We start from the raw sequence: 25,547 nt of genomic DNA, 5'->3' as shown, positions 1-25,547 counted from the left end.
CCATTCTAATATGGAATTATCATATTGGAGTCCATTTTTCAACACTATATTACAAATTTATATAATTTTATTTATTTTAGATATTAATATATATATTTTTAAAAATTATCAATATATAACTATCTAAAAACTCATTTTAAAGTCAAATACTAGTATTTGTTTACTTAAAATCGTAGAATATTAGTATATAAAATAATAAAGTTGCACTTTTGTGTAGCATATTAATAAATGTGATAGAGATGCTAACACATGATGTTTTGGGGATTATTCATTATTAAATGGCCAATTTGAATATTTGTCATCAACGACCCGTGGAAGAGGAGCACTGTGGACACATAATCACCTGCCCCTTCCTCTTCCTCTTCCCCATCCCCATAATTAAACTCTGCGAGCTGTCCCTCTGCCCTTTCAATTAAATTCATCTCATCGTTGCTTTCGCCGAGATCCTTCGCCAATCTTCTCTCCGGCTCGAAGGCTTGCGGGCGACGGAGTGCGACTGCGAGCGAGAGCGAAGCGAGCAGGTTGGAGGAGAAGGCGTCGGCGTGCATCGGGTTATGGGATTAGGGCGATGGCGGAGGAGAAGCCGCTGGTAGAGATCTGCAAGGGCCTGAACGGCCTTGAGAAGGTCGTGCTCAGGCAAGTCCGTGGCAGCTCGACAGAGGTCTGATCGCTATCTCTCTCTGGATCTCATCATTTTCTAAGCTGTTAAGTTCAATTTTTATGTTTGTTGATGATTGTAATGCGAAGATCGTCGACTGTGCATTATTGTGTTGCGATGCATCTGGTTAGGGGTTTTGGATGTGATTCGCGTCTTCCGAGGATCTTTGTCCGTGGCTGTTTGCATCATTAGCGTGCCATTAGCGTTCGGATGAGAGGGTTTTAGTGGACTTCAAATTCATGGCATTTTGTTTTTCCAAATATTTTCAATATTCTCGATTGAATCTAGTGGATGAGTAGATGTGGTTTGACTAGAAGTGCACAACTATCTCGTTTGCTTTGAATTTTATTTTTCACGTTACAGAACAAAAAAGAAAAAAAATTCATGGTAGATTTTACAATTTGTGGTGAAAAAAAAATGCTATTGCCGTCAATATATTATATCGGTAATTGATAGATGCTCTTTTATAAAGGTGATAACACAACAATAACGGTTGTTAACATAAACAGAAAAGACAGTAGATCATATTCTATCATGGCAAATTCAGAATATTTTGGAGGCATATCATGAAATTATTGGAGATGAATTTGAATCAAATCAGTTCAACCAGGAAGGTGGTTCAGAATGAAACCGATAAGAGTCTAAGAGTAATCTCCTTGCCTCAATAATAAAGTTGGAAAATACATTCAGGAAGCAACACAAGTTTGATCAATCACAACATGGTAATTGCAAAAGTTGGCTTGGGAAATTTGTAGAAAAAGATTTATTTGGCGTGCAAGCTTGAATTTATTTCAAACTGTCTACTTAAGTTGATTAGTTATTGCATGCCATTACAGAAGATTTAGTAAACGAGATAATACAATCAAGAGACCGAGTAAGCTGACTAATTGATAATAACTTAAAGGGAGCACCGGGAACATAAAGAACATTATAAATAGAAAGAGATGGAGAAGGATGAACAATACCAATATCCTGGGACTGAGTTTGAGAACCATTTGCTATGGTGACAAAGGGTAAATAACCAGAAGTAGAGAGAGATGAAAAAAGATATCTATTACCAGTAATATGATCAGTGGCCCCAGAATCAAGAACCCAAGGATCCGAAGAGCGAGATATGCAAGCAAAGGAATTACTAGCGTGTGCAATGGCAGCATGAGAATCAGAAGCCTATCGATCCTCATACCATTTCAGAAAGTCGTCATAGGAAGGCGGTGGGGTCGGATCAGGTGGCAACTTAGACTCTGCAACAGGTGGCAACTGTGAAGTGGAAGCTGAAGAAGCGACAAAACTCTGAACGATCTGAGCAGCACGGGACCCGAACATTTATCAATTGTGTATCCTGGTCGGTGGCAATGATCACACCAAGGGCGTCCTTTGCCTCCCTTACGAGGTGGAGGTTTGTTGTTGTTTCGAGAGATCAAAGCTGATCAATTAACATGACTGGAAGGAGGCAACGTCCAGACTTTGACAGGGATACGAAGGAGAGTCGCCTAGGTACTGTCCATGGTAGCCTCTGTGGGGCTACCCAGGATATAATCACGAATATGAGAATAATCTGTGGGCAAACCATATAAAGCCAGAGATATAAAAAATTTCTTCCGATTTTTAAGCTCTGCAATAGGAGTGGCTGCAGGTGGAAGCAGTTCATTGAATTCACAAAGAAGGCTAGACACCGAACCCAGATAAGTTGACATAGAATCCTTAATCTGATGGGCACTGAGAATGATCATGAGATTTTCACAAACTTGATAAAGTCGCCAAGAGGTATTTGTAAAAAGTTGTTTAGCCTGTGTCCAAACAGCTTTGCAGGTCTTGTGAGTGCGGAAGACATCTTTAAGAGATGGATGGATAGTGGCTCGGATAATACAACTCAACTGAGCATCAACCTTTTTCCATAGAGGACGATCGACAACTTGAGTATCCTCTTCAGTTTAGGTGCGATGTCTCTCATAACCTTATCCAACAAGCCAAAATTCAATGTGAGAGCTTCAAGAGGAATAATTCTTACCATCCAATAGCTCGGAAGAGAGCGGTGCAGTGATGTGGTTGGTAAAAATTAAGATATCCGACTTCGGAGTGTTGGAGGTAGCCATGAAGAGAGAGAAATCGTGCCGCATCACACGTGAAACAGTCAACACAGACAGAAATGGCAGAGGACGGCGGTGGCACGGCTAGGGCTCTGTCTTCCTCAGTAGGATAGAAGGAACCAGCCTCTACAAGGAAAAAGGAAAAAAAAGGTTTTGGTGACCTCTTGGTGGCGGTCCGATCAGAGTATTACTTCCACCACGTCTAATCCGAACTCGATAAATGACATAACCCTGCTTTGCCTTGTAATCTAAACGTAGAGCCTTGTCAGGGCGCGTGGGCCTAGTGACGCGCACGATGGACTAGAGCTGACGGTACTCCCAGCACCGCACTCTCTGAGGGCGCGTGGGAGGTCGGCGACGAAGACCTTGAGGTAGGCGGCGACAGCAATCAGAGAGACAGAAGGATGTTGCAGTTATCGGAGGAGAAGTTGCTGCCGGCGATGCTCGCACTCTGTTCGAGCAGAGGGAAGGCAGGCTGCTGGAGGAGGCCTTGCAGTCGGCTTCGGGAGGATGAGAGGCAAGGGACGGTGGTGCGCCCACGGGGAAGAAGAAGAGAAGCACCAAAAACGGCGATCCTCTGTTCCTTGCAGCGCGCGATCGCCGTGACCGACGGAAGGTCGACTGTGCACGTGATCAGGAGAGAAGGGCATGATGTCGGCAACGACTCTTGTGCTTGGGCTCGGGAGAAGAAGGAGAGGATGCCGGCTCCTGTGCTCGGGCTCGGGAGAAGAAGGAGAGGACGCACCGCGATTTTCCTCGCGGGTGAAGCGAAGGAGAAGACAACCGATTTCGATCGCGAAGAGAAAGGCTCGCGGCAGCGGGTTGCAGAGACGCACGTGCGCGGTGGAGGAAAAAGAGGAAAACCCTAAAAACCTAACCTCGCTCTGATACCATATAAAATGATACAATGGGTTTCTTATTTTATTACAAGGAACAAGATATTTATACACCAATATAGGGACCTATTCTATATATAAAAAAATATCCCTAAATTGGTGTATAAATAGGGCCTTGTTGCTTGTAATAAAATAAGAAACCCATTGTATCATTTTACATAGTATCAGAGCGAGGTTAGATTTTTAGGTTTTTTCTCTTTTTCAATCTTTTTTTCTATGAAATTAAAACTCAATTTGGTATTTCTCTTCGAACCTTGCAGAGTGATAATGCACGTGAGTATCTATCTACTCAATTTCAAACCTTTTTGGCGTCTCATGGTGTGTTGCATCGAACGTCTTGTCTTCATACCCCTCAACAGAATGGAGTTGTCGAATGCAAGAATTGTCATCTTCTTGAGACCATCCGGACTCTTTTTCTCCATTCTCACGTTCCTCTTCAGTTTTGGGGTGATGTTGTACTTACTACGTGCTATCTCATCAATCGCATGCCTTCCTCCACACTACAAGGTCAAATATCTCATCATGTTTTTTATCCTCATCAGTCTCTTCGTCTTTTACCACCAAAGGTCTTTGGTTCTGTATGTTTTGCTCATGCTCTTGATCCCGACATTGACAAACTCTCTCCCCGGTCTCATAAATGTGTCTTCCTTATCAGTCTCAGAAACGGTACAAGTGTTATTCTCCTACTCTCCGTCGGTACTTCATCTCTGCTGATGTGATGTTCTTTGATTCAGTTCTATTTTTTGGACCTAATGGACCTTCGTCCGAGTTTTCTCCTTCTACGCCTGCACCAATGACTATCTTTTATTCTCCGGAGGAGTCCCTGTCACCTCCGGCGACATCTCCTCCATTGCAGGTTTATCAGCATCGTCCTCGTCTTGCTTTGCCGCCGCCCATCACTGACGTTGCCATGGACGCATCTTTGGAGCCTAGCCTTTCACCTCGTTCTTCAGTCCCATCTCCTGAGTTTGATATTCCTATTGCACTTCGGAAAGGTATGCATTCCACTTGTAATCCTTTTCCTCATTATGTTTCTTTGAGTTATCATCGTATTTCTCCTTATTTTTCTTGTCTTTCTTCCTTGTCGTTTGTTTCTCTTCTGAATACTGCAAGTGATGTCTTTGTCCATCCAGAATGGAAACAGGCTATGATCGATGAAATGTGTGCCTTATAGAGCAGTGAGACTTGGGATCTCGTTCCTCTACCACCAGGGAAGTCAGTTGTCGGTTGTCGATGGGTATATACAGTAAAAGTTGGTCCAGATGGAAAGGTTGCCTGACTTAAGACTCACCTCATTGCTAAAGGTTATACTCAGATCTTCGGATTAGATTATGGGGACACTTTTCTCCTATTGCCAAGATGTCTTCTGTGCGCATATTCTTGTCCATTGCTGCAATTCGACATTGACCTCTTTATCAGTTGGACATCAAAAATGCTTTCTTACATGGTGACCTGTTCGAGGAAGTCTACATGGAGCAACCTCCGTGTTTTGTTGCTTAGGAATACCAAATTGAGTTTTAATTTCATAGAAAAAAGATTGAAAAAGAGAAATTCTGAACGATCCTTCATCAGATATAACCAAGTGCAACGGGAAAAATCGTCTATATAGGTAACAAAATATCGTGACCCCAATGTAGAAGAAACACGACTTGGACCCCAAACATTGGAATGAACCAAAACAAAAGGTGACGTAGTCCGACTCATAGTGCGAGGAGAAAAAGAACTATAAACATGCTTTCCTAATTGACATGACTGACAAGACAATGACTCTAAGTTAGAACAGATGTATTTCATATATATCTCCAAAATGGTATGATATTGTCCACTTTGGGCCCACGCCCTCATGGTTTTATTTTTAGGCTTTACCCAAAAGGTCTCGTACCAATATAGATATCACCATCTTATAATCTCAGGATCTTGCCAATGTAGGACTTTGATTATATCCCAACAATCTATCCCTCAAACAAAGGACCACTGAGAGCCCCTCCTTAATGGTTCTAACGGACTCCTTACTAGGAGCTTCCCAATCATTTCTTTGTGAGGTCCCCATATGACACCACATAAACCTGCTCTGATACTACTGTTAGATAAGATGAAATCTATATATATTTCCACAACAGTACGATATTGTCCACTTTGGGCTTACACCCTCATGGGTTTGTTTTTGAGTTTTACCCAAAAGGTCTCATACCAATGAGATATTTTCCATCTTATAACTCAGGATCTTTTCCATGTATTTCTAATGTGGGACTTTGATTGTATTCCAACAATCTACTCCTTAAACAAAGGACCACTGAGAGTTCCTCCTTAACGGTCCCAACGGACTCCTTATTAGGAGCCTCCACCACATGAACTCGCTTTGATACCATTGTTAGATTCGAAATCCATATATCTCCAAAATGGTATGATATTGTCCACTTTGGACTCATGCTCTCATGATTTTATTTTTGAACTTCATCCAAAAGGCCTCGTACTAATGAGATATTTTATATTTTATAATCCCAGGATCTTTTCCATGTATTTTCAATATGGGACTTCGATTGTATCTCAACAATCTACCCCTCAAACAAAGGACCACTAGGAGCCCCTCCTTAACGGTCCCAATGAACCCCTTTACTAGGAGCCCCCACCACATGGACCCGCTCTGATACCACTGTTAGATACAGATGAAATCTATATATATCTCTACAACAGTACGATATTGTCCACTTTGAGCTCACACCCTCATGGTTTTGTTTTTGGACTTTATCCAAAAGATATCATACCAATGAGATATTTTTCATTTTATAATCTTAGGATCTTTTCCAACTGATAACCTTGTTTCTTGGAAAAGCAAAAAGCGGAATGTTGTGACAAGATCCAGTGCAGAGGCAGAATATCGAGCTATGACCATAATTAGTCAAGAGCTTATATAACTCAAATAGTTGCTTCAAGAGCCAAGATTTGGAGAGGTTACACAAATGTCACTTATATGTGACAACCAAGCTGTTATGCATATCGCCTCGAATTCAGTTTTTCATGAGAGGACAAAATATATTGAAGTCGACTGTCACTTTGTCAGAGAGAAAGTCATATCTGATGAAATATCTACTAGTTTTGTTAATTCACATGATCAGCTAGCAAATATATTCACTAAGTCACTGAGAGGTCCTCGAATTGACTACAGATATAACAAGCTGGGTGCATATGATTTATATTCTCCAGCTTGAGGAGGAGTGTTAGAATATTTAGGGATATTCTTATATAAAAATATTTTTTTTATATATAGAACAGGTCCCTATATTGGTGTATAAATAGGACCTTGCTCCTTGTAATAAAATAAGAAACCTATTGTATCATTTTACACATGCCATTGATTTTTTTATCTAGTACTTTAGGAGTAGCACCCACTACTTGGTGGTGATATGAATCTAAATTGGATACACTGAATAGTGTTTTATGTGAAGCATGTTGTCTTAGCTATATAAGTGCCAGAAAATACGTGAAAAATAATTGACTCCCACAAGTAACACAGTCATGCTCTTGAAGAAACTGTCCTTGTATGGTTGAAAGTGCTTCTTTGATTTGTTAGTTACAAGATGCAGGAGGAAATAGCAAAGTGATTTACCCAATACCTCAATGATTTGCTGGTCTACTGTGCACAATTATTGACCATTCTTATACAAGAGGACACACTTATTGAAACTACCACATATGCTTTTTGTACTTTGATCCATAGTGGGCAAAATTGGCCAATATCAATATTAGATCATGTGAGTTGGATTGGTATTGACAATGACTATGTTAGCTGTTAATTAGCTAACATAATTGTAGATAGTTTCCTAAGATAGATTTCTAATCTTATATAAAAATATGCCTCCTTTTTTAATAAAAGGTATTCTATTCTTTCCTTCTTAAATATCATGATATCAGAGCATTAGTGATTGAAAATTAGGCTGCCCTTTCTGACCATTAACTCGTCACCTATCAACAACTACGTCTTGGTCTTCCTTCGGATTATTCCCTTATTTGACTTCCTTTGGGATAAGGTCTTATGGATGAAAATAAGTCTTCTATTATGATGAATGTGGTGCATTGTTGTCTAAAATCACAGACCATAAGTTGAATGGTTCGAACTATTTGGACTGGAGTATGACTGTTCGTCTTTATCTCTGGAGTATTGATAAAGATGGTCATTTAACTGATGATCCTTCTAAAGATGATTCAAAGCAGACATGACTTACAGAGGATGCTCGCTTATTCTTTTAGATTTGGAATTGTATTGATAGTGAGATAATTGGTTTGATCAATCACTGTGAATTTGTTAAAGAACTGATGATTATTTGAAATTTTTGTACTTTGGAAAAGGGAATCTCTTCCGTATATATGAGGTTTGTAAAGCCTTTTACCATGTGGAAAAACAAGATCAGTCTCTGATCAATTATTTTATGACGTTCAAGAAGACATATGAGGAGCTTAATATGTTGTTGCCCTTTAGCCTTGATGTGAAGGTTCAACAATACCAACGAGAGCAGATGACTATCATGAGCTTCCTTGCTGGCCTATCTCCCGATTTTGAGTTTGCTAAGTCACAAGTTCTCTCTGGTTCTGAGGTTTCCTCTTTACAAGATGTATTTAGTTGCATTCTCCATAAAGAAAGTACTACACCCGTTCCGCTTAGTGGTGCTTTGGTAAGTCGCAATACTAATTATGTGTCTGGAAGATCAACTAGTCACAGTGGAAACAAAGGAGGAGGCTTATAGGACTTTCAAACTCAAACGTCGAATTCTGATGGTATTGTGTGCAACTATTGTCGTAAGTCAGGTCATACAAAGTTTGAGTGTAGAAAGCTTTAGTACAAAAATCAGCAAAAACACACTTGGCCTATATTGCATCCACCAATGATGCCTCTGATAAACCAGTTCTTATCTCTGCAGATGAATTTGCCAAGTTCTCAGAATATCAGGAATCACTCAAGTCTTCATCTTCCTCTGTCACTGCTATTGCTGATTCAGGTAAACACAAAGCATGTCTTGTTTCCTCATCCTCCAAATGGGTCATTGATTCTGGTGTCATGGATCATATGACAGGTAATTCTAGTCTCTTTTTTATTTTCTAATCCAAAGCTAACACTTCTACCGTTACTTTAGCTGATGGATGACTATCTTATGTTCGTGAGTCTGACACTATTAATACTATCCCTTTGCTTCTTCTGTCCTCTGTCTTACATTTACCTAATTTATCCTTTAATTTGCTCTCTGTCAGACAACTAACTCGTAATCTTAATTGTTGCATCTCATTTTTTCTAATCATTGTTTATTTCAAGATTTTTTGACAAAAAAGATTATTGGTAAAGGACATGAGTTTGGAGGTATCTACATTCTTGACACATCACTCCCAAAATCTTTTGCTTGCTCGAGTGTCACTTCTCCTTTTGAGATTCATTATAGGTTGGGTCATTCATCTTTCCCTTTGCTCAAGAAGCTTTGTCCACAATATAATAAGGTATCTTCATTAGATTGTGAGTCATGTCAGTTTGCAAAATATCACCGTCTTAGTTCGAGTCCTAGAGTAAATAAACATGCTACTATTCCTTTCGAATTAGTTCATTCTAATATTTGGGGTCCTTGTCCTATTTTGTCTAAACCTGGATTTAGGTATTTTGTTACTTTTGTGGATGATTATTCTCATGTAACTTGGTTATATTTAATGAAAAGTTATTCTGAGTTATTTTTTCTATTTTGTGCATTTTGCGCTGAGATTAAAACTCAGTTCGATGTGTCCATCCGTATCTTGCGAAGTGATAATGCCAAAGAATATATGTCTGATTTATTCCAATCTTATATGGGTCAGAATGGTATGCTTCATGAAACTTCTTATGTTGGTACTCCATCCCAAAATGATGTGGCAAAATGTAAAAATAGACATCTTCTTGAAACTGCACGGACCCTTTTATTTCAAATGAATGTTCCAAAGCATTTTGGGCTGATGCAGTTTCTACAACATGTTTTCTCATTAACCGCATGTCATCCTCTATTCTTCATGGTGAGATATCTTTCAAAATATTTTTTCCCAATAAGTCATTGTTTCTTGTTAGCCCTAGGATATTTGGTAACACTTGTTTTGTTCAGGATGTTCGTTCGCATATCACTAAATTAGATCCCAAGTCTTTGAAGTGTGTCTTCCTTGGTTATTTTCGTCTTTAGAAAGGATATAAGTGTTATTGTCACAACATTAACAAATATCTTATTTTAATTGATGCTACCTTCATGGAAGCCACATATTATTTTCGGTCTTCATCTATTCTGACTCGTCAAGGGGAGGATGATAATTTATTAGTATATTCTGTCAAATCTTCCGCACTCGTCTCGGAACCAGATCCTGTCAAACCTCCTATTATTCAAATCTACTCCAGGCGATGACCTTTTGATTCAGGTCCTGCACCTCCTTCTTCATCAGCAGATCCAGTCCCATGTGATGATCTTTCTATTGTGCTACGCAAAGGTAAACGTCAGTGTACCTATCATACTTCTTTTATTTTTTATAACGACTTGTCATCTTCCTCTTGTTCTTTTATTGCTTCACTTGACTCTATTTCTATTCCTAAAACTATCCATGAAGTCATATCTCATCCTGGTTGGTATGATGCAATGATAGAGGAGATGAATGCTTTAGATGACAATGACACTTGGGATTTGGTTGATTTACCTTCAGGAAAATAGACTATTGGATGCAAATGAGTGTTTGCAGTTAAAGTCAACCTGGATGGGTCAGTTGCCAGATTGAAAGCCCGTCTTGTCGCAAAGGGCTTTGCTTAGACCTAAAGTGTGGATTATTCTGACACTTTTCTTGTTGTAAAATTAATATCTGTTCGATTGTTTATTTCAATGGCTGCTACTCATCATTGGCCTATACTCCAACTTGATATCAAGAATGTTTTTCTTCATGGAGATTTTCAGGAAAAAGTGTATATGGAGCAACCTCTTGGTTTTGTGGCTTAGGGGGAGTGAGAGCGAGTTTGCCATCTTTAAAAGTCTTTGTATGATTTGAAATAAAGTCCTCGTGCTTGATTTGGAAAATTTAGTCAGGTTGTTGAAAATTTTGGTATGATGAAAAGCAAATCTAACCATTCTGTATTCTACAATCAATCAGGAGTTAGTATCATCCTGTTAGTTGTGTATGTGGATGATATTATTATCACCGGAAGCGATGTTACAGGAATCTCATCTCTTAAGTCTTTTATTCATACTTAATTTCACACGAAGGACTTGGGAGTGCTAAAGTATTTCTTGGGTGTTGAAGTTACAAAGAGTAAAAAAAGGTATATTTCTATCTCAGAGAAAATATATCCTCGACTTATTAACTGAGACAGGACAATTGGGGGTAGTCTTGTAGTGCTCTAATGACTCAGAACATGCACCTTACAGGAGATGAGGAACTATTTGAACATCCTAAGAGATATCGAAGATTAATTGGAAAGTTGAATTATCTTACTATAACTCGTCCAGATATTGCATATCCGATTAGTGTTGCAAGTCAGTTTATGTCATTTTCAACAGTTCATCATTGGGCAGCGATAGAGTAAATTTTGTGTTATTTGAAAGAAGCACCTAAACAAGGTATCATGTATGCAAATCATGGACACACTCATATTGAATGTTTTTCAGATGTAGATTAGGCAGGTTCCAAAATGGATAGAAGATCTACTTTAGATTATTGTATCTTTATTGGAGGAAATTTAGTCTCATGGAAGAGTAAGAAGCAAAAGGTTGTGTCACGATCGAATGCAGAGTCAGAATATAGAACTATGACACAGTCTGTGTGAGAGATAATGTGGATATATTAACTCTTAACCAAAGTAGGATTTAAGCCTTCAGTACTAGCAAAACTGTGGTGTGATAATCAAGTTGCTCATCATATTGCTTCGAATCTTGTGTTTCATGAACGAACTAAGCACATTGAAATTGATTGTCATTTTGTTCGTGAAAAGATTCAACAAAATTTGATTTCTACAGGATATGTGAAGACTGGTAAACAACTAAGGGACATCTTCACAAATGCTTTAAATGAAATTCGGATTGATTATCTTTGTAACAAGTTGGGTATGATTAATATCTATGCTCCAACTATATATATATATATATATATATATATATATATATATATATTAACTATCAATATATATATATATTCAAAGGATGCTGGGCATCTGCATTGACCGCCATATGCGCTTCCCGATTTACCCTGGTGGTCGGTGGGAAACTTCCGTGGGACCGGGCCGACCACCCCCAGAGATGTGGCTACTGGGATTATCATTTTTTTTTTGTATATAAATATGTCTCATCTTTTAATAAAAGCTATTCTATTCTTTTCTTTTCAAATATCAGCCACCAATGCTTCATATTTTATGAACATCGGCCCCAATTCTGATACTGATTTTAACAACTATGCTTTAATCTACTTGAATTTTTTCTGGTATTATTATTTATTAGGGAAGAGTTTTCACTGTTGATTCATGTAGCGATTATCCCAAAATGATTTAACCTAGTTAAGAAGAATTCAAGAAATAACTAAGAAGCAACTTGAAGGCAAGAAGTTCTAGCACAAAAATGCATAGTGAAAAGAAATGACCTAGAATGGGCATCAAAGATTTGTACTTAATGAAATTGTCAATGTTAGGAGAGTAAAAAGTTGTTGAATTGTAGATCATTTTTCCTCCACTGCAGAGAGGTGGCTTCAAGATTGCAACAAACTCTTCATTTTCTTTTGAATTATAATATGAATACTTTAGAAGGCTTGCTTTTCTAATGAAAACTTTGCTGTAATTGTATACTAAATCTATTGAATGAGGTTCTTAACTTATCACACTTTTCTCATGATGGCATTTCCACTATAACGGTCTGCTACTGTCTATGTGCAGGTGTATTTATATGGAGGTCATGTGACATCTTGGAAAAATGACCATGGTGAAGAGTTGCTTTTCCTCAGCAGTAAGGTACCCTGGTTGTTTGTGATTTCTAATCTGATTTTGATAATAAAATTATCATTAGTATATGATGATCATCAGTAAGTTGCCCTGGTTGTTTGTGGCTTCTAATCTGATTTTGATAATTAAATTTGTCAGAAGTTCACTGTGAATTGCCTTAATATGTACCACATTAGTGAAAATTGATCATCTTTAGCATGCTGTCTTAGATCAATGCGGTAAAATTTGGTGTGACCACCCTGTATGTAGGTATTCTGTTTCAGTATATTTCAATGCAACCTCTTTTGCGTGTGTTCCACAAAACATGATTATATTGTTGAATTTTCTAAATATTGTTTATATTACTGTTTCCACTGTAGTTATTCTCCTTGAATAGACATTTTGCTGATATACAACCGATATGTTTAATATGAAATATTTCAGTTGTACTTATATACTTGTGCAAAGGAACCATTTGTCAAAGATGGTGACATAGTGACTTGCTTATTATTTGCACTGTTTCTGATATTTGGTGCTTAAGGAGCAGGGTCTATTTCCATATCATATCTCTGTTTTTTTTTTGGAAAATATTGTAGGTGATTTTTAAAAAATTTATTTCACTGTTGATGTTGCCAAAAAATTGAGCAACCTCAACTTCAAGGAACAAAAGGGTTTAGGATTTAGGGTTTTAGGGCAATGGTGCAACGGTAGGACATCCGGATTGTGACTCAGGGACCCGCGGTTCGATCCCCAACTACGGCGTATTTGCAGGAATTTTCCTCCAAATGGGGAACACAATCAAAGGATGCTGGGCATCTGGATTGGCCGCCGTATGCGCTTCCCGATTTACCCTGGTGGTCGGTGGGAAACTTCCGTGGGACCGGGCCGGCCACCCCAGGGATTGAGTCCATGAGACTGACTGGGAGCTGAGTTTGGAAATATCGAATCTAGGAGAGGGAGACCACCTTTCTTGTATACCATTCCTCCTAATTTAGAGCATTCGCTCGATCCTATCCTCTCAGAAGGATCCAATTTCCTCGGGCACACCAACCTAGTTCACAATGTGATCCCATCTTTTGAGGATATTTTACCCCTATTCCTCAGGTATAAGTATCAGAGACATGCTCTCTCGGTGATATGGTACAACAAGTTCTTAGCTCAGAGTGGACTGGGTTTCCTAAAGATAGGGATAGCCATTCGGGTTGATATCTAATAGAGGGTCATCCCCTAATAGGCTTTACTTAAGGTGGTCAGAATCTATCGAGACTCCTTTAGGTCTATGCCTCTCCGAACCTCACAAGCTGCGACCTTCCAAGACCTTTGGACCGAGATTCCTTTGGGTTGAGACTTATCATATGCTCTAGGTTATTTATGTCCCTTGACATTCTTAGCCTACTGCCCATGCCTTGCTCTCGGGATCACTAGTCTACCCTCTTCAGTTGAGTCAACGAGTGATAGTCAGGCGAGGCTTGAGTTAAATCGTGCATTATTATTGAATCCGTCATCGATCACCTCTGTCACCCCGATCCCATCAAATAGTTGGGGGAATCACACCCGAGTCGGTGATCACGCATTGCTTTTTCCAAGGCGTTTGCGCTTTTAACCCTAATTATTGCTTCTCGGGATCATGCCCATCGGACAACTACCCTTTCTTTTCTTCTAAGGTATATGACCATGAGTTGGCTACCTTAGGCGTGCCATTTCCTTCCTGCTTCTTGCTTCCCTCCTCGTCGCTGCCTCCATCACTTGTAAGTTCTACTCCTTCCTTTTATCTTTAATATCGTTCCGTCATGCCTCCGATGAGGGTACGAGACAAGGGTTGAGAGGGTGGATCAGGAGAAGGTCGTAGCAAGGGCGAGTCTTCTACTCCTTGGTTTAGAGTAACACTGACTTGGTATACCGAGATAGAAACCTCGGCTCTCTAGTCGAGTTGCAAAATTCTTGACGGTTTTTAAGTTGTCATGTCACACCCTATTGATAGACCTCATCTTCTCTCTCTCTCTCTCTCTCGGTCGTGTTATGTTTTTCCATGGACAACTGTTAGGAAGGCTTCATTTTTTTATTCCCGATTTCTTTCCAGAGGTTTTGATTTACTTTAGAGTATTCCTTGGCCAATTGGATCCTAACTCTTTTCACGGAAAAAGGTATATGTATTATAAATGATATGAGAAGTTAAACCTCTTAACATACAATCCAAACCATACAATCATAGCCAACCAAAGACATTTACCTCTAGACATGAGGTGTACATACATCACACATTATTACCACAAAGCACACTACAATCCACAAGTTCCTATCAAAGGAAAAACCACACAAACAAAACCGACCATACTACACGCACCACCATCAACACAAGGCAAAAATCGGCACATACAAGGCAAAAACCAGTACACACAATCACCCCAAGTCCAAAAACTGATACACATGGATTTGAATCTTACAAAACATCTTATCCACATCAGGAGCCATCCCCTCATAGCGGCATCTATTGCGAGCTTCCCACAAGACGTAGACCATGCTTGAAACTCCAAGGTACCGGGCGACCATCTATCGGTTGACACCTTTATAATGCTGTCCAAAAATCTGAAATAGCGCTGTAACTGATCTGAAGTCATAACTAATCTCTATCCACCTCTTGACCTTGTCCCATAGAGCACAAGTGATGGGGCATTCGAAAAACAAATGGCCATTGGCTTTCTCTTGGCGTCGGCAAAGCACACAAGTCTTGTTCGGCTCATAAGGCATCCTATCCGTTGTTCGTAGCTTCCCATGGGCAAGTAGCCATATAATAAAACAGTGCTTTGGCAAGATCTCCGGCCTCCACACCGCTGGTACCCAAGCCGCCAACAACCCCCTTGGCATAAAGAACTCATAGTCATGCAACACCCCTTTCTTTTCCACCGCAAACCACTCAATCAACTTCATGTTCGCTGCTCCACATCCACCGGCAACCCCTTGGATCTTGCTCCGAATATCCACAAGCCGCTTTATAAGAGGTGAGTCCGAGGCCTTGACTTCCCATTGACAAAAATCAGTCCCCTTGATATAGTGTTGGTGCACCCATCTCACCCATAACAAGTCCACCTTGGATTGAATCTCCCACAATGTCTTGCTTAGTAGCACTTCATTCCACACCCTAAGGTCTCGAATTCCATATCCACCATCTTACTTAGGAAGACAAATAGTGGTCCATGAGATCGGAGGGAGCTTAGAAGACCATATAAAAGTCCAGCATATGGATTGAATCTTCTCAATGACACCACCGGGGATAGGGAGTATAGAAAGCCAATAACATTCCAACCTTGGAGAACCATCCTCACCAACTCTAACCGACCCGCATATGATAATGTGTGCTTCGGCCAAGCATTTATCTTCCTTGTAAGAGCATCAAGCAAGGGTCCATAGTTGGCAATCCGCAACTTCTCCTCCGCTAGTGGTATACCCAAATACCCGAAGGGAAATGTTCCTTCTTGAAACCCAATGAGGGGTGAGCAATAAATCCTTCAATCTATCATCAACTCCTGTTGTATATATGTGGGACTTCATGGCATTAGCCATCAGCCCCGCTTCACATCCAAATTGCTCCAAACAGCCCGCTAACAACATGATGGAAGTTTCATCCGCTCAGGCAAACAATATCAAATCATCGGCGCATGCAAGGTGGGTAATGCCCACCTCCTTGCACATGGGATGAAATCGGAAAGAGGGCAGCGAGGAGGCCACCTGCAATCTTTTTGATAGCACTTCAATACATAAACCGAAAAACAAAGGAGATAAGGGATCACCTTGCCTCAATCCGCGCCACCCACTAAAAAAGCCATAGATGCCCCCATTTAGGGAGATAGAATAAGAAACCGTTGTTACACACTCCCTAATTCATCCACAATATCGTTGGGGAAAACCAAAATCAACGAGAGCCGCCATAAGAAACTCCCAATCCACCGTATTGAAAGCCTTCTTCAAATCCACCTTGATCATACACCTTGGCGAGATTCTTTTACATGCATACTTCCGTAATAGTTCTTGAGTGAGGTTAATGTTGTCTCCTATACATCTTCCATGCACGAATGCTGCTTGAGCCGGATTCACTAGACCGTATGCTTGGCTCAACCCACGAAGAGAACTACAACTTTGGTGAAAAGTGTTAGGATCATGAAATGAGGGATCTACAGCTATTTGCCCAAGCATGTGGTCTAGTGGATCTTTGCTCCATTGGGTGTCGGCTCACTTGGACTAATGGTATGATTTCTTACAAATTGGATAGAGCTTTGGTGAATTCACATTGGTTGATGGCAGATTTTGATGCTTATGCGGAGTTCACGGCCCTGGGGTGCCTCTGGGACCATTCTTGCGGCATTATGCACACCCTAGCAAAAGACCGGCCTCCCAATCGACCGTTCAAGTTTTTCAACATGTGGTCGCTGCATGAGGACTACAAAAGGATTGTGGAGGACTCTTGGGCAGCCCCGGCTATGGGGAATGCTTAGTTTGTGCTCAAGTTGAAGCTAAACCGGTTGAAGAGCCGGTTGAGGGAGTTAAACAAGGAAAAGTTTGGCCACATTTCGGAGAAGGCAAGAAGGGCAAATGAAGAATTAGAAATGGTACAAAGGAACATTCTAGAGGGTGGGGTTGCTCCCGTGGACTATGGGTGCATAACGAAGCAAGCTACTCTTTTTGCGGAGGCGGAAAAGCAATTTTGTCAACAAAGGACGAAGAATGTTTACCTAAGGAGCTCAAACAAATGCATCAAATTTTTTCATGATGTGTTGAAGAGGAATAACAAGAGGAATGCTATTATTACACTCACTAAACAGAATGGGGAGCAAACAACAAGCATCGGTGAAGTGGCGGAGGAGTTTGTGGATTTCTTTAATGGCTTACTTGGGCAAACCGGAGTATGCAGCCCTATGGACAGCAGTGGACTTCTTCGAAGAAGGCTAACCAACGCCCAAGCTGTGGATTTGATTAGGCCGGTGGGGGTGGAGGAGATCAAGGCGGCCTTTTATGACATTGGAAGTGGCAAGGTGCCAGGTCCGGATGGTTATGGAGCAAAGTTCTTTACCTCATCATGGGAGGTTTTTGGTCTGGGGTTTATTGCAACAGTTCAAGAGTTTTTTCAAGATGGAAAATTGCTAAAACAATGGAATCATTCTTTGATCTTTTTGGTGCCACGGGAGTTGCGGATTACCGGCCTATCTCTTGTTATGATGTCTTCTACAAGGTGATTGCCAAGGTGTTGGCTGGGTGGTTTTCGTGCATGGAAGAGTTATAGGAGACAACATTAACCTCACTTAAGAACTATTACGGAAGTATGCATGTAAAAGAATCTTGCCAAGGTGTATGATCAAGGTGAATTTGAAAAAGGCTTTCGATATGGTGGATTGGAGTTTCTTATGGCGGCCCTCGTTGGTTTTGGTTTTCCCCAACGATATTATTGATGGATTAGGGAGTGTGTAACAACGGTCTTTTATTCTATTTCCCTAAATAGGGGCATCTATGACTTTTTTAGTGGGTGGTGCAGATTGAGGCAAGATGATCCCTTATCTCCTTTGTTTTTCAATTTATGTATTGAAGTGCTATCAAGATGCCGCTATAAGGGGATAGCTCCTGATGTGGATAAGATGTTTCGTAAGATTCAAATTCATGTGTACAGGTTTTTGGACTTGGGGTGATTGTGTGTACCGGTTTTTGTCTTGTGTTGATGGTGGTGCTTGTAGTATGCTCGGTTTTGTTTGTGTGGTTTTTCCTTTGATAGGAACTTGTGGATTGTAGTGTGCTTTGTGGTGATAGTGTGTGATGTTGTATGTGCATCTCATGTCTAGAGGTGAATGTCTTTTGTTGGCTATGATTGTATGGTTTGGATTGTATGTTGAGAGGTTTAACCTCTTGTATCTTTATAATACATGTACCTTTTTCCATGAAAAGAGTTAGGATCCAACTGGCCAAAGGGTACTCTAAAGTAAGCCAAAACCTCAGGAAAAAAATCAGTAATAGAAAAACGAAGCCTTCCTAGCAGTTGTTCGTGGAAAAAGTAATACAAAACCTCGTTTCATATGCTCTAGGTTATATATGCCCTTGACATTCTTGGCCTACTGCCCATGCTCTGTTCTCACGATCACTAGTCTACCTTCTTTAGTCGAGTCAACGAGTGATAATCGGGCGAGACTCGAGTTAAATCGTGTTTAGGCGAGAGTTCTTGAGACGATCGCCTTTTTCTTCCATCTTATATAGTGGTGTCGCCAATGTTATTGAATCCATCATCGATCACCTCTGTCACCCCGATTCCATCAAATTGTTGGGGGAAGAGAGTAGACTATCACTCTCTCTCGGTCATGTTATGTTTTTCCACGGACAACTGCTAGGAAGGCTCCGTTTTTCTATTCCCGATTTCTTTCCAGAGGTTTTGACTTACTTTAGAGTACCCCTTGGCCAGTTGGATCTTTTCATAGAAAAAGGTACATGTATTATAAATAACATGAGAGGTTAAACCTCTCAACATACAATCCAAACCATACAATCATAGCCAACAAAAGACATTCGCCTCTAGACATGAGGTGTACATACAACATCACACACTATCACCACAAAGCACACTACAATCCTAAAAGTTCCTATCAAAGGAAAAATCACACAAACAAAACCGTGCATACTACAAGCACCACCATTAACACAAGACAAAAACCGGCACATACAAGGCAAAAATCGGTACACACAATCACCCCAAGTCCAAAAACCGGTACACATGGATTTGAATTTTACGAAACATCTTATCCGCATCAGGAGTCATCCTTTCATAGCGGCATCTATTGCGAGCTCCCCACAAGACATAGATCATGCTTGAAACTCCAAGGTACTGGGCCTTCGTCTTTCGATTGGCACCTTTATAATGCTATCCAAAAATCTGAAATACCTCCATAATTGATCTGAACTCATAACTAATCTCTATCCACCTCTTGACCTTGTCCCATAGTGCACAAGTGGTGAGGCATTCGAAAAACAAATGGCCATTGGACTCCTCTCCTCTTAGCGCCAACAAAACACACAAGCCTTGTTCGGCTTATAAGGCATCCTATCCGCTGTTCGTAGCTTCCTATGGGCAAGTAGCCATACAATAAACAGTGTTTTGGCAAGATCTTCGACCTCCACACTGCTGGTACCCAAGCCACCAACAACCCCCTTAGCATAAAGAACTCATAGTCATGCAACACCACTTTCTTTTCTGCCGCAAACCACTCAATCAACTTCATGTTCGCTACCCCACATCCACCGGCAACCCCTTGGATCTTGCTCTGAATATCCACAAGCCGCTTTATAAGAGGTGAGTCCGAGGCCTTGACTTCCCATTGCCAAAAATCAGCCCCTTGATATAGTGTTGGTGCACCCATCTCACCCATAACGAGTCCACCTTGGATTGAATCTCCCACAATGTCTTGCTTAGTAGCGCTTCATTCCACACCCTAAGGTCTCGAATTCCATATCCACCATCTTGCTTAGGAAGACAAATGGTGGCCTATGAGATCGGAGGAAGCTTAGAAGACCATATAAGAGTCCGACATATGATTGAATCTTCTCAATGACACCATCGGAGATGGGGAGCATAGAAAGCCAATAACATTCCATTCCTTGGAGAACTACCCTCACCAACTCCAAGCAACCCGCATATGATAATGTGTGCTTCGGCCAAGCATTTATCTTCCTTGTAAGAGCATCAAGCAAGGGCCCATAGTTGGCAATTCGCAACTTCTCCACCGCTAATGGGATACCCAAATACCGGAAGGGAAATGTTCCTTCTTGAAACCCAATGAGGGTGAGCAACCGAGCCTTCAATCTATCATCAAGTCTTGCCATATATATGTGGGACTTCAAGGGATTAGCCATTAGCTCCGCTTCAAATCCAAATTGCTCCAAACAGCCCGCTAACACCATGATGGAAGCCTCATTCTGCCCGGGCAAACAACATCAAATCATCAGCGTATGTAAGGTGGGTAATGCCCACCTCCTTGCACATGGGATGAAATCGTATAGACGACATCTGAGACCGAGACGACTTCTGAGTCCGAGATGACATCTGAGACCGAGACGACGTCTGAGTCCGAGATGGCTTCTGAGACTGAGATAGCACAAGGTTTCACCCAAGCTTCACTTGGGTGGAGTCATTTTCCCTAAGGTCACGTTGACTTACACTGCCAGGTCAGCACGAGTCTTGACCCTCGCTTGATTCTTGACCTTCGTCGGGGAGGAGGCCATGCCACCTCTTATGTCCGCATCAGTCACCTCCAAGGTGGTTTGCGTGAAACATTGAATATACTCCCTCAAGGTCTCTTGGTCTTGCTACTTCAAACTGAACAAACTAAGCAGGGTCTTTTAATACCTCTTGCTACTGGAAAAATGCTATCGAAATGCAGCACTAAAGTCTTTGAATGAACAAATAGCTCCTGACTTCAATCGATTGAACCACTTTTAAGCAAGCTTAGCTAGGGTGGTTAGGAAAATTCGACACTAGACTCCTTCCGTATATTGGTAGAGGAAGGTGGCATTTTTAAATGACATAAGTGGTCCTCCGAGTTTGTGGAACCATCATTTTCTCCGATTTGCAAAGGTCGAAAATTTCCCGATAGTTCATCAGCTAACATGTTGACCAAGACAGGGATATTCTTGTGTGTGTTGGGTCTGCCTCATCCACATGTTTGATCAACTATCCTGCTTCCACCCAAGAGTTCAACTACTCTTACGAAGTTTGGATCATGTGGCCATTCTCCTTGCCTTCTTGGTCTCGACTCCTACATCTCCATAGATGCTAGTATTTATTGGGAATGCATTTTTAGGACCATTTCCATTGTCGCAGAGACTATACGGCCTATATGCTCCGCTGTAAGCAGGAGCTCAACCACTTCAGGGACGGGAGAGGTTGCTGCTTGGCAGACGAATCTCCGAATCTTCATGATTACCTCTCCTCAGATTCTTCATCTCAATGCCTCAACCCATTATTTTTATACATTATTCTCATACACGATGCTAATTGATGTTGCTAAAAAATTGAGCAACCTCAACTTCAAGGAACAAATGAGAGCGAGATTGGAAATATTGAATTTAGGAGAGAGAGATCCCCTTTCTCATATCTCCTTCCTATTTAGAGCATTCGCTCGATCCCATCCTCTAGAAAGGATCTAGTTTCCTTAGGCATGCCCACCTAGTTCATGACGTGATCCTATCCTTTGAGGATATTCTATGCCTATTCCTCGGTATCATGAGACATGTTCTCTTGGCGATATGGTATGAAAAGTTCTTACTTAGCTTGGAGTGGGTTGGGCTTCCCAAAGGTAGGGGTAAGCATGCAGGCTGATATCTAATAGAGGGTCATCCCCTAATAGGCTTTACTTAAGGTGGCCAGACCCTCATCTGCTAAGACCCCTCTGGGCCGAGACCTTCCAAGACCTCACAAGCCGAAACTTTCCGAGGCCTCTAGACCGAGATCCCTTTGGGCCGAGACTTATCATATGCTTCGGGCTATCTATGCCCTTGACGTTCATGGCCTGTTACCCATGCCTTTCTCTTGGGATCAACTATGATTATGCAAGTCACATAACTTTGTTTCCCTTCATTTCCGTAGGTGGAAATGGAGGGTGGAAGGAAGAGACGGGGAAAATTTTCCCTGGCTTCTTTTACAATTGCTTTGGATACGAAAGTAGCATGCAGACAATTTGATTGGAAATTCCAATAAAAAATATTGCACTTTTTTTAAAAAGAACACTTAATTAATCGTTTATATGTTTTAAACTATTGATTTTACAATTTAAACTTTTCCTCTCTTTTTTTACTTCTTTCAAGCAATTACAAACTAGGAAAAACTTTCCCTATCTTTGTTTCCTTTCAATTTTTCCTTACCCTTTTCTTTCCCTTGCTATTTACTTTACCTCTAGGAATAAGTTTTGCTAATTATTTTTTAACGTTATCATAGTAATCACTTACTGAATAAAACAATCGGTTGAACATCAGTTGTACAATCATTAGTCCTACAATCAGTTGAACATCATTAGTCCTATTGCCTTTGTCAATTTCATTTTCATTTGGGTAAACGTCAGAATCTAGTGTTATCTAATATATGAATGCATTTAGCATAGTTTTCATTTTCATTATTTCATATACATTTCTCCGTTTTTCCCAGGCCATATTCAAGCCTCCGAAACCTATACGCGGGGGTATCCCAATCTGCTTTCCACAAGTATGGCAAATTTGTTGTTCATTTTTTTCTCATTGATTAATTGATATGCCACTTAATACAAGTAAATTGCAGTTTGGGGGCCATGGAAATCTTGACCAACATGGGTTTGCGAGGAATAGAGTTTGGAGTATTGACACGGACCCTCCTCCCTTTCCTACAGCGAGCGCCAATAAAGCTTTTGTTGATTTAATTCTTAAGCCAAGTGAAGAAGATCTAAAAATCTGGGCGCATAGGTAACCAGTCAATAAATGCCAGTCTTTTATTGGTTTGAGCTGTAAGAATATATGTTTTTTTATACTCGGAACAGTTCTGCTAAGCTTGGATAACTCTAAAGTTGTAAGCTTGATTTACATAGCTACAATATTTCTGTTGCAGCTTTGAATTTCGCCTAAGGATTACTCTTGGTCCTGGCGGAGATCTTATGCTGACATCGCGAATTCGAAATACTGACGCTAAACCATTTTCGTTTACATTTGCCTACCATACTTATTTTTCTGTTTCAGATATCAGGTATGTGATTCACTGCTGGAAATCACGTAGCTCTGTCAGAATTTATTTCTCTGATTGCTAACTAAATAAGCAAAGAAAGAGTTGTCCCATGCTATTCTCATTGCTAAACACAGTTTGCTTAATGTTGATGGTCAAGTTTCCTAACTAGGTACCGGTATAACAAGCCTAAGTTTCTCACTTGGTCCTTCATAATAGATCAAGGAACCAAAGCTTCAGTACTCTTTGACACTATTAGGCTGTAATTCAGGGTTTAAGGAAATGTGACTAGGGAAATACTTCCCTTTGTGTTGTTCCTTGTTTTCTTGGCAGAAACGGCCAAAATGAAAGGAACATGATGGGAATTGACTTCTTATAGGTGTCATCAATGTAGTGAAGTCATTCTAAGTTTCTCACTTGGTCCTTCATAATGGATCAAGGTGAAAACATCTGTACTTGTGATTCCTACTGCAGAAGGGCCAGGGTAAGGCAATGCGGCCAGGGTAAGGCAATGCGGCCAGGGAAAGGCTTCATAGGCTTTTTTGCCTTCATTTCTTTCTGCTTCCATTTTGCTTCCCTGTAGGAAACCAAAACCGAAACCGACAAGCAAACACGTCAATACTTGTTCATTGAGTATATCTAATTTCTCTTGATAGCAAATTGATGTTTCAGTGAAGTACGAGTTGAAGGACTGGAGACTCTGGACTACCTCGACAACTTAAAAGAGAAGGAGCGTTTTACCGAGCAAGGAGATGCGATCACTTTCGAATCAGAAGTAAGAACATAACAGTGGGCATCTCTTGGTTCATTCGTAACTGTTTGATTCCAAAAGGCTCTCCAACAGGTGGACAAGATATATCTGAGTACACCAACCAAGATTGCAATTCTGGACCATGAAAAGAAACGGACTTTTGTGCTACGGAAAGATGGGCTTCCAGATGCAGGCAAGTTTCAGTGTCATTCTTCGGTTACTGTTGTACCAAACGGCTATCTACTGCTTGTCTTGATATATATTAGATCTGTTCCTTGTCAGTGGTATGGAATCCTTGGGAAAAGAAGGCCAAATCCATGGTGGATTTTGGAGATGATGAATACAAGCATATGCTCTGCGTGGAGGCTGCGGCCGTTGAGAAAGCCATCACGCTGAAGCCTGGAGAGGAATGGAAAGGGAGGCTGGAGTTGTCGGCTGTCCCATCGAGCTATCGTAGCGGGCAACTGGATCCTCAAAGGGTGCTCCAAGGATGAAACTCCTGCATGCTCATCAAGGTGATCTTCTATTTCTTGATTCGCATAGCTCGTCAAATGATTATTGCTAACTCTTCTAAATTAAGAACATCATGGTTGCAAACTAATCTCTCCCAACAATCAAGTCCTATCCTGTCCCATCAACTCCACAAGTTTCTTATGCAATTCTCCTTTGTTATGGCAACAGTTATTCTTTTCTCGCCCAAACGCTATTACATCTTGTGAGGCAAGTTAATGTTCTTATCGCGTGGAGTGACCTCTTTTCCTTGATACCATCTCAATTATCTCATCAACTCTCTCTCCTTGTTTCATTTCCGCCAAATGAAACACAGGAAAAGGGCCGCCTGATGCCAACATAGCAAAAATATTTACTAAACGGGAGCCTTAGCGTAATGACAAATCTGTTGTCATTTGATCCGGTGGTCATGGGTTCAAGTTACAAAAATAGTCTCTTCTACTGCAAGGTAAGGTTATGTATGATAGATTTTTTTTTCTAAGATCCCACATTGATAGAAGCTTTCATACACCGGACTATTAATTTTTTTTTAATATTTGAGCTCAGGGAAAATCCCGTAAAAGTGTTTGTCTGCCACTCCCAGGGAAAATTTTCTGCCAACTTATTTCCTCCTGCATTTCCTTATTATCAAACACTGCTAAAACTTATTTTTCATTCTACTTTACAAATTTAATGTTGGCAACTCATTTTATCTGGCACAAGCCTCAATCTCTGCGATATTTGTGGATTGCAGGATCTCTTTTCTCATTCCAGGCTGAGCTTTGTTACTCTGTTTTCTTTCCTCAATTTAGTGTAGCTTCCATGGATACTGTTAAAGACCTATTCCGAAGCACAGAACAGAATACTCAAAAGCCAATGGTACTTGTTTTTATTGGCTTCTGTTCATCATAAACATTAAGATTTCGAGACTTGTATTCTATTTGACTCGTGCAGTTTCGGTAGTAATTAAACTCATGATATTATATTTATTAGCAATTAATTTTGTGGACC

At 40.6% G+C, this 25,547-nt stretch overlaps 1 protein-coding gene across 1 annotated transcript; it reads left to right on the top strand.

Moving 5' to 3' along the window:
* Positions 1-358: 358 nt before the first annotated feature.
* LOC141844199 (putative glucose-6-phosphate 1-epimerase) lies at positions 359-25,547 on the top strand. The gene is made up of 9 exons (XM_074732230.1): positions 359-661; positions 12,541-12,615; positions 22,754-22,810; positions 22,883-23,043; positions 23,186-23,320; positions 23,969-24,071; positions 24,141-24,240; positions 24,330-24,562; positions 25,291-25,547. Exons 1-8 carry the CDS (start codon positions 569-571, stop codon positions 24,539-24,541), a joined length of 936 nt encoding a protein of 311 aa, XP_074588331.1. The 5' UTR covers positions 359-568; the 3' UTR covers positions 24,542-24,562; positions 25,291-25,547.

The sequence above is a fragment of the Curcuma longa genome, chromosome 13, assembly GCF_044706935.1.
Source record: "Curcuma longa cultivar G26 ecotype Majalengka, Jawa Barat chromosome 13, ITB_CL_G26_1.1, whole genome shotgun sequence".
NCBI lineage: Eukaryota > Viridiplantae > Streptophyta > Magnoliopsida > Zingiberales > Zingiberaceae > Curcuma > Curcuma longa.
The sequence above is the reverse complement of the archived record's forward strand: the minus strand, read 5'-3'. Positions and strand labels throughout refer to the sequence as shown.